Source organism: Leishmania donovani, chromosome 33 (assembly GCF_000227135.1).
Source record: "Leishmania donovani BPK282A1 complete genome, chromosome 33".
Taxonomy (NCBI): Eukaryota; Euglenozoa; class Kinetoplastea; order Trypanosomatida; family Trypanosomatidae; genus Leishmania; species Leishmania donovani.
Genome location: NC_018260.1, coordinates 175146 through 188505, shown reverse-complemented (window position 1 = coordinate 188505; position 13360 = coordinate 175146). Strand labels below are relative to the sequence as shown.

The 13360-nt window shown below is 62.4% G+C and overlaps 3 protein-coding genes across 3 annotated transcripts; all 3 read left to right on the top strand.

Moving 5' to 3' along the window:
* Positions 1–1424: 1424 nt before the first annotated feature.
* Positions 1425–2480, top strand: LDBPK_330580 (hypothetical protein, conserved; the record flags this gene model as incomplete). The annotated part of the gene is made up of 1 exon (XM_003863834.1): positions 1425–2480. The coding sequence occupies one exon, from the start codon at positions 1425–1427 to the stop codon at positions 2478–2480; it is 1056 nt and encodes a 351-aa protein (XP_003863882.1).
* Positions 2481–4677: 2197 nt separating this feature from the next.
* Positions 4678–11031, top strand: LDBPK_330570 (hypothetical protein, conserved; the record flags this gene model as incomplete). Its single annotated transcript, XM_003863833.1, has 1 exon — positions 4678–11031. One exon carries the CDS (start codon positions 4678–4680, stop codon positions 11029–11031), a length of 6354 nt encoding a protein of 2117 aa, XP_003863881.1.
* Positions 11032–12013: 982 nt separating this feature from the next.
* Positions 12014–13360, top strand: LDBPK_330560 (hypothetical protein, conserved; the record flags this gene model as incomplete). The annotated part of the gene is made up of 1 exon (XM_003863832.1): positions 12014–13360. One exon carries the CDS (start codon positions 12014–12016, stop codon positions 13358–13360), a length of 1347 nt encoding a protein of 448 aa, XP_003863880.1.

Genomic DNA, 13360 nt, shown 5'->3' with positions numbered 1-13360 from the left:
TCGCTGGAACGCACCCCACCACCCGACCCTCGCACTGCCCGCTGGTGTGGGGAGCCCGAGGCCCCTCCGAGGGGGCTGCATCACGTGGCGACCGGCATGATGTGGGAGCGGCTGTGAGGCGACCTGCGCGATGCGGCGGCGGTAGTGGTGGTCGGGGCTTGAGGCGGAGGCGGTGCTGAGATGACTGGGCCGACGCATTGCTGTACCGCGTGTGCGCACCGCTGCTTCGCAGGGCGGGATGGGGCCTGCGACATGCCGGGGTGGGGTGGCGCTGGAGCTCGTGCTGGACGGCAGAGGGCGGGCAAACTCTATGTGAGAAACCACCACGCTACCGCAGCTGCTTTACATATATATATATATATATATAGATATATATTATGAAGGCGGAACGTAAACCATGGAGGGATGAGTCGGACGCCGAACTTCACCTGTTCTATTTTGTATGGGCTGGAGAGACTGGCGACGCGCACTCCCCTGCAGACAAGCGCAAGGACAACCGGAGGACTCTTTTTCTTCACTGCAGCCCGTGACGCCCTCGCCGGATGCGGGTTGGAGAGACGCAGTGCGCGAGAGCCCAACGAACACGCTTCGCATGAAGTCTTTTCTCTTTTCCTCCGAGAACACACAGAGGAGCAGAGCGCACTCGCACCGCGTGACGGGCACGACGGGTGGAGAGCGGCGGGGATGCGGCTGCCTCATTGCACACTGACGTGGCTGCGCCCATATTTACTTTGTTGCCCTTGCCATTACGCTCCATATGCCCTCTGCCGTACCTTGTATCTGCATCTGTGCCACTTTCCAGAGACGGCGTTTGTGCGTGTGCGTCTGTGTGTGGATGTGGCTTGCGTGTGATACGTTTTGTTGGAGATCTCTCCTCTCCTTCCCCATCTCGCTCTTCTGATCTCTGCCGCTAAGACATCCGGTTGCATGCTCTCGCTCACTCATATTGCAGACACTGCGCCCTCATTTACAGAGGTGCGTTCCTCCATATATACACAGGTGACGGGCATGCGATGATGGGAATGCTGTCGCTCTTCCTGCATCGACGGCTCATTGCCGAGGGAGAAGGCGCACGTCTTCTCCACCGGCTGTCTTTCTTTGCTTGCCGCATGAATGAAGGACGGCGCCATCATGCAGATGTACCATTAGCCGCTCGCGACGCACTCGAAGTCCCTTCGAAGTACGAGGTCATCAGCGACCCTTCCAGTGCTGTCGAAGTTCGCGTTTGGCGCAGAGGTGTGGAGGTGGAGCGGACCGCGAACGAACAGCTACACCGCATCTCTCGCATGAGCCCGCACATCATTCCAGCACCTGTGGCTGTCATGCCGGACGTGCACGCTGGGATCGGGTGCACCGTCGGGTTGGTCTTGCCGACGGTGCGCGCGATTATACCAGCGTGTGTCGGTGTTGACATTGGGTGCGGCATGATTGCGGTGCAGACCTCCCTCACTGCAGAGGATCTTCCGAACTCATTGGAAGACCTGCGACTGGCGATTGAGCTGGGCGTGCCACACGGTCGCACCCACGGCGGTTATAGCGGCGCAGACGCCGGCAGCTGGCGCAACAGTGTGCCGACGAACGTGCAGGAGGTGTGGAAGAAGCACCTCGCTGACGACTTTGAAGAGCTGTGCCGCCGGCACGCACAAGTGGCGAACACGAACAACCTCAACCATCTCGGCACACTCGGCACAGGAAACCACTTTATTGAGCTGTGCCTCGATGACCAGCAGCCGCGGAGGCACGTATGGGTGATGCTACACTCCGGGTCGCGCGGTGTGGGCAACCGCATTGGCTCCTTGTTCATTGAGCTGGCCAAGAAGGACATGGAGGCCCGCATGCTTCACCTCCCTGATGCCGACCTTGCCTACCTCGACGAAGGCACGGCGAACTTCAGCGACTACATTTTTGCGGTGGAGTGGGCGCAGAGGTACGCGTGGTGGAATCGACAGTTGATGCTTGACGCCGTTCTGGTAGCCATGCGAGGGTGCATCGCAACTCCCTTCACAACAGTGCAAGCAGCCGTAAACTGCCACCACAACTACGTCGAGCGCATTCGTATTCCCATTCGAGAGCAAGGACATGAGGGCCATGCGGCCAGCAATCCACGCCAGGGGACGTTCCGCGAGCAAGATGTGTGGCTTACTCGCAAGGGTGCTACTTCTGCGCGTATGGGTGAGCTCGCCGTGATTCCGGGGTCCATGGGGGCCTGCAGCTACATCGTGCGAGGCAAGGGAAGCGCCGCAAGCTACTGCTCCTGCTCGCACGGTGCCGGGCGCCGCTACAGCCGCGGCGAGGCGCGCCGGCGATTCACTGTGTCAGATCATGAGGCTGCTACACTGGGCATCGAGTGCCGCAAGGACAGCAGCGTGTTGGACGAGACACCTGCCGCTTACAAGAACATCGATGCTGTCATGGCTGCTCAGGACGACCTCGTCGAGGTCGTCACGATATTGCGGCAAGTGCTTTGTGTGAAAGGGTGAGGAATGTCGTGCGTCACAAACCTCCCTTCTCTGCCGCCTCCTCACCGAGACACATGCACTCCTTACTGCACGAAGAAAAAGATGCGCCACGTCTGCGCGCCGTCGGTCGTTTTCCAGCAGCTGCCTTATGTTGACTCCCCTTCTTTCGCACTCCCTCATGAAGACGGTGCGTGTGCGTGTGTGTGTGTGTGGGCACGCCTCTCGGTGCGTGGCAGCTCAGGGCCCAGTACACACGCCGACTCTCTCTGGGTGGAGGCGAAGCCGCCCGCCGCTCTCTATCCCTGCCAAATGCGGAGCCACCTCTGGTGGTGACAGGGTGAGGCGCCTACGACCTGGGGCGAGGTGAGAGCGATGTGTCGCTGCTGGTGTCGGATAGCAGGTCCTGGACGGCGTTGCGTCTGAGCGACCTGCGACCGTGGACACACGTGTGCCATCCACATGATGGGCAGAGTGTCCGCGTCGCTGGAACGCACCCCACCACCCGACCCTCGCACTGCCCGCTGGTGTGGGGAGCCCGAGGCCCCTCCGAGGGGGCTGCATCACGTGGCGACCGGCATGATGTGGGAGCGGCTGTGAGGCGACCTGCGCGATGCGGCGGTGGTGGTGGTGGTCGGGGCTTGAGGCGGAGGCGGTGCTGAGATGACTGGGCCGACGCATTGCTGTACCGCGTGTGCGCACCGCTGCTTCGCAGGGCGGGATGGGGCCTGCGACATGCCGGGGTGGGGTGGCGCTGGAGCTCGTGCTGGACGGCAGAGGGCGGGCACCCGCTGGGAAGGAAAACGAAAAATTCATTTCCCTCTTTACCTCGTCGGCGCTCATGTCGTCCCACACACGCCCGCTAACTGGCGCCATTCGTCACACACACTTTTGTTTTCCGCTATGTTGCATGCCTGGGCGAAGGAGGGCGAGAGGTGCGCGTTAGGCGCGCGACCGCGATTCGATGACAGGACGGTGTGTCCTAGACGTCGAGGATGTAGCCGTGCTGCCGCTGGTGCGGGTGAGCGGCGGCTGCGCATGCGTATGTTTGCGGACCTGCTGCGGGTGTGGAATGGGCGCATCGAGAAAAAGGGAAAACCTCACGTACCGGGCGACAACTGCACCGACACACCGACGCGTGTGGTTCATCCTCTTCCTTCTGTGGGCGGCCGCTCGTTGCATCGGCTTACAAATTTACGTGCGCTGCACGACTGGAGCGGGGCTCTCGCTCGCTCTCATCATGTCTTCACCTTCTCCCAAAATACGAACGCACGAGGCGGCTGGTGCGAAACCGTGGGGAATGTCCAACGCCGCCTGCACTTGACTCAGTCAACTACCCTCCCCCCTCCCGCCACTGCACCGGCGTCACCACATGGAAAAGTTCACATACAAGCAGAAGCTTAGGTACCCTGTGTGCTTTACTTTTAGATGCCAGACGCCACGCATCAGCGCCGCTGCCGCTCTACGCCGGCGGTTGCGACGGTTCACAGCTCCGAAGATTTCCGCAGCAGGAGGCGGCCTACGCGGCATTGATTTTGATGGCTTGCGCTGGGATTTCTCCACATCTGTGCATCTCTTTGTGTCCGTGCACCTCTGTCTCTTCCTCTCCTCGTGTTCTCTCTCTGAGTCTCTTCTCTTCTGATGGTACACACGCACATACGTGCACCATGTGCTCGCGCATACTCAGCTCGTCCTAACTTGGGCGTGTGCCCTTTCAACTCCCTCTGCCGTGTCTCCGGCTCTGCCCGTGTGTGCGTCTGTGCCTGTGCATCGGGGCTATCAGTTAAATCGTACTAACGACGTCCGGCTTGAGGCAGAGCACACACACACACACACACACACACACACACACACACACGGCCTTCTTGTTTTGGTGCACGCTTTTGTACTTGATCGAGCTTGTCGTGCAGCTGTGCCTCACTCTTTTTCGCTTTTCCTTTGCACTATCCACTGCCCCCAACCCACGCACGTAGGTAGGCATATCCCCGCCCATTCACGGTAACACGCACGGAGGTAGGTGCCGTCATAGAGCGCGCCCAGCGGCTTGTCTCACGCAGTTCGGCATCAGTGGCACGACGTCGAGGTGCGCGTGTCTCCGTTCGTGCGGCTTTGCCATCTCCATCGTCTCCCCTCGCCTTTCTTTCTGCAACTCAGCAGAGCGGTCCCTGGGGTGGGACGGTAACCGTGTGCAGTCTCTACCCTTCTTCCCTCCCGCTTGCCGATGAAGCGTTTCCGTGAGGAGGCGGACGCGGCCTCGGAACGCGCGGGAGCGCATGATGCTTCCGACGTTACCTCTGCCGTCCGAAGCTCGTCGTCGTCTCCCTACGCGTTGTATTTCGAGGTCATCTTCGGCATCACCTCCCGTCGAAGTGGATCACTGGAGGCGGAACGGGCGGCACTCGTGTCGCGGCTTCTCGGTGCCACCACCGCCACTCCCACGTCAACAACTCAGACCTTGTCTCACGCGAGCGCCTCGGTGACAGCGGTGGACGTTGCGACGCTGATGGAAGATGACATTTCTGTCTGTCTGGGTGGCTTCACAAAGGAGCTGGTGTATCAGCAGCTTCTCCACTGCAGTGAGGAAGGGTCCCTGCTGCGCTTGCTCACCGTGGAGCTGGTGGCGAACGATGGCCGCACGCTGGTACTCGCCGCTCCGCAACCTTCAACAGCGGAGAGCGACGCAGCCAGCTCCTCGTCGTTGCTTATGGACGTCGCCGGCGCTGGCGGGGAATCCGCTATGCAGCCGGCAGCGACAGGAGACGCTGCCGTCGCACATCCCGCCGATCTGTTGCTCCTTCGCTGCCAGCCGAGGCGACCCTCGGAGAACGCCGCCAAGGCGTCCGCCACTGCCAGTGATAGCGGAGCGGCGTCGGGTGCGGCTTGGGCGACGCACCAGGAATTCATAACATACAACACATCTCTTTTCACGGCCTCAGATGTCGATCTCTGGCGTGAGGCGGTGGAGGGGAGCATAGCGGTCGTGGTACGCTGGCTGGCGACGCTACTGGAGCAGCCACCGGGTCTCGCGCAGCTGACATTCCTCGAAGCAGCGGCAGCATCTTCGTCACCGGGCGCTGGAGCCAACGCTGGCCGCGAGGGCTGGCGGCGCACGCTGCAGCTCCCGATGCTGCTAAGCATTAAACCGGACGCCATGCGCGGCGCCGATGCGAAGACGCTCGACCGACTGCGGCGCACCGTCAGCTTTGCGTTGCGCGCCCTACTCGCCGTGTTCCTGCACGTGGAGTCGGCTATGCGCCTGCCGCGGCTGTGCCACCGGTTGGTATATCTCTTTCTCGCGTCTCCGCTGTATGTGGACGGGGCTTCGCAGGTGGCGATGCAGCTGATTGCCGCGGATTCCGTCGCGTCTACCAGGCAGCTGATGACGAACACACTGCACTCCTGCCTACTTCTGGGGCTACAGTACGCGAGCAGTAGCGCTGCTGTTTCGATGGACGCCTCTCTCGCCACAGCCGAGGTGCGACGCAGCGCTCGGCAAGCCTGCAACGGTGTGGAGCTGGTCCTCGCCCGCCTCTCTCATGTGTGGTTGCAGCAGTCCCACAGCGGGCGCAGCAAAGAAGCGGCGATGGATGTGAGTGGGTCGGAGGAGGCGATCTCCGAGGTGCTCGAAGCGGTGGCTGCCACCGGCATCTTTAAGGAGGTGCTGCGCTGGCTGCAGCTCGAGGACGATGTGCGACGCTCGCACGACCGCTTGGACGCTAACCGCAGCGGCGCCAGCGACGACGTGACAGACACTCTTGCAGAGCTTCTTGTTCCGCCCACCCTACAACGCATCCAAGACGGGTGGCACTTGCAAGATCGTGCGGTGGTGGAGCAGTTGACGGCTCTGCGGCGCACCTACAATCCGTACCTCAGCCGCGAGGTCCAGCAGTTTATCCGCGGCACTGCGCTGGCAGCCTACGCTGAACTATACAGCAGCACCGCTCGCGCGGTGCGACGCGTGACCAAGCTGTCTGACGGCTCGGAGGAGCTGGGCAGAGGTCGTGTCGAGGGCGTCATAGCTGTGCGTGTGAGCGGCGTGGAGGCTGTGGGCCCGCGGTCTGGCGGGCTGGCGGAGTATTCGTTGGCAGAGGTGCAGCACTACGCAGCCTTTGGTCTGCCGGTTCACTTGTGTGTGCAAGGCTCTCGCGATCGGCGGCACCAAGAAGAGATAAAGGCGCTCGTGTCAGCGCTGCAGTCGGCCCGAGTGTCTGACACGGATGCCTCCCTCTTCGCCTATGCCTTGGTACAGCTCAATGGCCAGTGGGCTATATTTCCATTGGTGCTCACGCACGTGACAAGTGACCGCTCGGCTGGGGAAAAGGGCAGCAGCGCCTCCACCGCCTCTTCTCGAGTGACGGCACACGTGCTGCGTGATGCGGACATGCTCACAGACTTCGTCCTTACGAGCGCCGCGGCTGCAGAGGATGGGCAGGCGCAGGCGTGGATCGTGTTAGGGGCTGAGGCGGCGGGGCATCAGCGACGCGGCTCTCGACGTCGGCGCACGGCCTTGCTCTCTGCACCCGCCGCTGCGCCGCCGGAGCGGCTCCTTCCAACCGGCACGCCAGCCCTGACGTACCTTGACTGCCTCCGTCGCCTTCACGCCTTGTCCCTCAGTGTACGGCAGGCGGAGGCGGGCGTGAACAGCAAGGGCCGCATCAATACTGCGAACAGTCGCGGCGGCAGCCGCAGCTCAGGCCAGCCGTTTGGCGCGGACGCGGTGTCGGGTCTGTGGACCGAGCACTTCACAGATGGTGCTGTCCCGATGCAGCGCTACGCGTCATCTCTCACAGCTCCAGTCGCTGCCCTGCTGTCTGGCTCCGGCAACGGGATAGATGCCGCCGTGTCTTCGACGTCGTCTGGCGCGAGCGGAAAGCGGCTGGGAGATGGGACGCTCACCTCACTGCAGACCCTTCTGGCCTCGGTAAACGAGGCGGTCGGCTTCTCCTCAGCACAGGTTGAAGCTCTCCACTCCCTCACCGCCGGCACCGGCCTCTCCAGAAACTGCACCGGCGCCGCGGCGCAAGGGAGCAGCGGGGTGCCTGTCTCGGTGAGGGTGGTCGATGGGTGTACGGGGAGTGGCAAAACCGCTGTTCTCTACGCCTCAGCGCTGGTGCGCGGCAAGCTGCACGCAGCCGCGCGCCAGGAGCAGCAGCGCAGCGTGCAGGGCGGCATCAAGCACGCGATGGCGTCGGTTAAGCAGATCGTCGCTGCGCTGCGTTGCGCCACTGTGGAGGAGCTCTTCTCCACCTATGCCGGCGGAAGCGCCGGGGGCAGCTTGTTGGATGAGGCGAGCCTCATCGTGGCAGAGGCTCGTCGACTGTACCAGCAGCTCAACGAGGGGCTCCTGTACTGTTCCACACCGCTGCTGCTGCGTCCCGCCGTCGCCACGTCCACCGTGCCGGCCTCGGTTGCCCAGTTTCTCTTCAGTTCCAGCAAAGACCTCATGGACGAGGAGCAGGAGAGGGGGAGGCGGAGCGGCGCACGCAACACGCAGGTAGCGTGGCAATTAAGCGATATTGCCTCTCTCGCAGCTCTGGTTAAGGAGTCGCACACGCGGTCTCTCAACGCCCCACTAACAACGCAGCTCAACACGGAGTTGCGCCGCCTTGAGGCTACCGGCTTGTGGAGCGGCGGATGCCGTGCCGCAGTGTCGGTGGCTGCGCCGCTGCTCTCGTTGACGCTGTCTGCGCGTGACGCGGCGGATTTGGTGGCCCGCGCGAGTAAGTCTTCTGCGCCTGCGCAAAGCTGGGCGGAGTTCATCGTGAGGGACTTCTGGCCGGATTGCGACGTGGCCACGTCCCTCTACCTCGTTGCCTCCACTGCTCATGGCGGAGCCTCTTCAACGACGTGGGAGTCGCTGAACGCCGCACCAGAGGGGCGGTACGCACCGGTTACGATGCCGCCTACCACGCGCCTCTCCTCGTTATCTAAGGAGCAGCTGGAGGGGTGGCACATCGTGTACCTTGAGAAGCAGAGTGAGCTAGCGCAGCACATCCACGCTGCCGTTCACGAATCTGTCAAGTCGCTCTTCCAGTCCTTTCTGGATCTGGTCTGGGGCGTAGCAGCCACTTCGCAGAGCACTCGACACACTGTCCTGACCAGCACCCCGACGGAGCTGACGCAGGGGCTGCTGCTGCCGTACCTTTGGTGCTGGCAGCCATCGCACATGTGCATCGACGACATCGACGCGGTGCAGGACAGCATTTTCGCAATGCTTACCCCTGTGTCCAGCTTCGTCTACTCGCTCACCTCTGAGGTGCCAGCCTTTCAAGAGCGTCGCCGATCGCATGAGCGCATTGTGCTGGCGTTGCTGCGGTCACTGCACACGGAGCTGAAGCGCACTGGCGACCTCACCACCACAGTTCTACGTGACTCGCTGCGATGCCGCCGTGCGGAGGTGCAGGCGCTGCTGCGCTACACTATCGAGGATGCCCGGGCTCTAGCCAAGGTCACAGAGGAGCCGGCGAACAGTGAAGGCGATGACGCCCAGCAAGCCGGAGAAGACGGCGAAGTGTCGGGGCGGCTCCAGGGAGTCACCGACACCGCCTCACCGCCCCCGGCATTTCTCGGACTGGCCTCTCACAGCGCGGTGGAGGTGTGGAGCCATGGTGCTTCGCTGGATAATTGCGTTGCTGCCGACGCAGCTGCAGCGGTGTTTCTCATGGAGTATCTCTCCAGCTACCACCCTGCGCGTTGCGACGGCGCATCGTCGAAGACGACGCCACCGGCGCAAACATCTTTTGGCATCTACACGAGCACCGCGGGCGAGGCGGAGACGATCTCGGCGGCACTGTCGAGGTCCGCGCTCGCGTTATCTCCCCATTTCCGGCAGTCGGTGCGGGTGTGGAAGGAGTCACTGGAGGATGCCGGCAACGAGGCCGTCTCTCCGGCGTCTGCGGTGACGACAGCGCCGCCAGCGGTGACCACGACCATGTCTTACACTAGCCTTGAAGAGGCGGAGTGTGAGGCGGAGGTGGGCATTGTGTGCCTCTCCGGCCTGCTCGAGGTAGTGATTGCTGCGCTGCATAAGAGTCGCGGCGGCACCTCTGGCACCGTCGCCGACGGCGGAAGCCATCGGCCAGACGTGCGGCATGAGCAGTGGCAGCAACTTTGGGCAGAGTCTTCTGACGGATCCGCGTCGCTCTTTGTGACACGCCTGCAGTGGTGGCTGTGGCGACTGCTGCGACGAGTGCGCCATGGCGTGTTTCTTATCGGCAGCCGCGAGCTGTTCGCCTGCATCCCACTGTTCGCCAAGGCCGAGTCTCTCGTGCAGCGTCAGCGGCGCCTACTGGCACCGAAGGATCATCGGGGGTACTGGCTGCCCTCTGAGGTGGGGGCCAGCGTGCTGGCGATGGTGTGCCCTGACCACTTCAAGTGTCGCCGTATCGCCGTTGTGCGGGAGCACGACGACGCCAAAGCTGCCGCAGCGCCGGCGCCGGAAGGAGAAGAGGAGGATGCGGACGCCGACGAGGAGCTCGTGACGGTTCAGGTGCATGGCCCTACTGAGTGCCTCTCGCTCTGCCTGCAGGTGTACAACGCGTGCCCCAACTCTTCGCATGCTTGCCTGAAACCGTGTCATGCGCAGCACCGCATCGGCACTGCGCACCTTGAAGAGAACGGCCGTACGACGACGAACGAGGTTACCCACGCGTCTTGCCCATACCCCTGTGGCGCATTGCTGCCGTGTGGCCACACGTGTCATCGTGTCTGTAGTGCGTCGTGTGCGCCGTGCGCCTACACCGGTCTGACAGAGTTGACGTGCGGCCAGCGAGTGGTGAGCGGCACGGACAGCAACCAGGTGGTGCAGTACGCCTTTTTCCATCATTTCCAGGAACGTCGCTGCGGGGAGCCGACGGGACTCTGTCGCACGCCGGTCTCCGTCATGTGTACACGCTGCGGCACCCGCTCCACGGTTGCGTGCCACTGCGTCACGGCGCACCTGTCACGCCGTCAGCGCGCTGCCGAAGAGGAGACCGTGCAGAGTGCCGTGGCCGACGACGGCACGTACATGCTCGAGGAGACGGCGTGCGCTGGGTGTGTGGCGCTCTACAACAAGGTTGCAAAGAAGTTTGGGTACGAGCTTCTCGCTACGCCACCGGTAGACCACGCGCAGAGCGGCCATCACGGCCCCATGGCAGGACACCCGCACGGCGGCGCAGATGCGGACGACGGCGACGAGGAGGAGGACAGCGAGGTGATGGGCACCGCGCTCCCACGTCATCTCCTCTCCACCGAGGCTCAGACGGAGCTTCGCCGCGAGTTCACCATCGCTAGCAAGAAGTCCGAACTGCTTGTGAGGAAGGAGGCGCTGGAGATCAGCAGCGGACGAGCGACAGAGAAGACGGACTACGAAGTGTACCGAGCGCAGCACGCGGCGCTGAGGGCCACACAGCAGTCGCAGGAGAAGGCCTCGCGAGACGCATATCAGGCGGTGCTGGACGGCTGGGCTGTGAAGTTGCGGCACGCGCTGGAGGTGCAGACGGCCCTCAACACCGAGCTGGACACGTTGATGCCGCGCCTGGTGGCGGAGGCGACCGAGGAGGCGCAGGCGCAACGACTGCAATTTGCCGAGTAGAGCACCGCGAATTGAAGGGAAGCGGGTGGGCGCAGAGTTGCAACGATTAGGGTGGCGTGAGGCTGTTGGTGGTGGTGTGGCTGAGGCGAGGGGAAGGGAAGGAGCAGAGGGCGCTCGTGGCGAAAAGCGGCCTCTGCTTTTAAAGTGGTGGACAGGGGGCGGTGGGGGGGGGGCGGGCTAGACCGGAGGAAAGAACGGATGTCTTTTTCCGATCTTCTGCTATCACCCTCCACTTCTTTGGTGCGCCTCCGCGCCAGCACCGTTGAAGCAGTAGGGTCTGAGTGTGACCAAGAACACCCGCGATGGAGAGAGCGAGAGTCGAAGATGCGCAGATGGGAGCTCAAACTCATTCGCGACGGTGGCCGTCTCCCTCCCTCGCGCCCTTCTGAGTTCTTTTATGGCAGGTCGTAAATACGGCTCACACACACACACACACACACGTCTCTCCGGCGTGGGAGAGGAGACAGTGCGGCCCAAGAACGACCCACCGGGCAACTCGGCGGCTTGCACAAGGATTTGGTTCAAGAGTCAAACACCCTTCCACCTAGCGCGTAGCCGGTGTTCTAATCGATAGAGGGTGGAGGGCGATCACCTAGAGGCGCTGTACGGCTGCTACTTAGCGACGTTGACTGCGCCACATCATCCTGCAGGGTCAAGGCGCGTCCGTGTGCGCTGTGGGCTCGTGGATGGTTCATCTCTCGCACGCCGCCGATCTTGTGACTAGCGGAATCGTTTTCACTGCTGCTATCGACGAGTTGCTCTGCCTGCTTCACTCCTTCTTCGGCCGCTTTTCTTGCTGTGGACACACATAGATATACACACATACACACACATACATACATATATACATATACATATATATATATATGTATATACCTGCGGGCGCATTGCGACCAAAAGCGTCGCAGAATCATCCGCTGCAGCAGCAGCCAATGAAGGCGAAACAAAAAAACAACACGGTCCGTTCATTATCGAAACTGAAATGCGAACGCGCGCGCTCTCTCTGCGGCGGGCTGCAGGGGAGCCCATCAGAGCAGCGGTTGCTTGCGGGAAACTCGGTGGCCTCGACGTCTTTCTCATCGGCTTGCTTCCTGTAGCGCCGACGACTTGGCGGCGAGGCCTTGCGTCGCGGCAGAGCACCTCGCGTCCGTCTTTCGTCTCCTGCTGCCGCGTCCCTCAGCGGGCCGTCTTTGTCCGCTTCCAGCCAACCCCCAACGACGCGTGTTACAAGTTTTATGTCGATGAGATGCAGTTTCTGCCGCCCAACGCCCACACGATGGTGTTCAACAGCACAAACAGCTACATTTCTCCACTTGCCCACACGCTGCTTGAGGCGCTGCCGATGGTGGAGGAAGTCACCGTGGGTACGTCCTTTGTGACGGTGAAGCGCGTGGAGGAGGCGAATGCGGCGGCTGCGGCCCGCTACTTTGCCATGAAGTTAAACAGAGTGCAGCAGAACCACGAGACCGACGAGGAAGCTGCTGCGGCGCGCTCGCAGGCGCTGCAGCAGCGCGTCGCCGACGCTTTAAAAAAGGACGGCGAGACAGCAGCCGAACCCCGTAGTTGCAATGCAGCTTCTACCGCACCGCCGTTGTCGCCGGCGGATGCGCCCTTTGACGTCGGCGGGTTCACAGTTTCGCCATCTTCGCAGGACGAACAAATCGACGAGGCTGCCCTGCAGTCACTGATCGCCGAGACAGACTGGTCAGAGCTCAAGTTGCACGTAAGCGCCCTGCTCACGGATCACATCTGCAGCGGCAACCCGCACGTCGATCCCAGCGCCCCCCATCCCCACGCCGACACAGTCCCGGAGGAGGGCGATTCGGAGGTGGTGCTGATGATCAAGGAGCTTGTCTCCACCACGATCCGACCGCAGCTGCAGGACGATGGCGGTGACCTCCGCTTCGTCGGTTTTGACCCCGTCTTGGGCGACATGCACGTCGAGCTGCTTGGGGCGTGCCGCACCTGCAAGAGCAGTAAGACAACGCTCGTGGATTTGATCGAGCGCACCACACGGCACTGGATACCTGAGGTGAGCGCCGTCAAAGACGTCTCGCGGGCCACCTCCGCGTTCGAAGACTTTGCCGCACATCACAGCAACGCGGCGGCAGCAGGCGCAGATGGCCTCTCTTCCTCGCCACTTACAGACCGAATCGCAGGGGAAGTTGATGACGGTTCGCCGAATGCAAACGGCACAGTGCAGTTTTCTCCGTCGCCGACGTCGGTGTCGGCGCGCGCTGCGTCGGGCGCGTACAAGATGGTGCGCAAAGTGCAGGCGTCCTCTGCTGGAGAAGCCGGAACTGCCTGCTCTGCTGCTGCACCGTCGTGA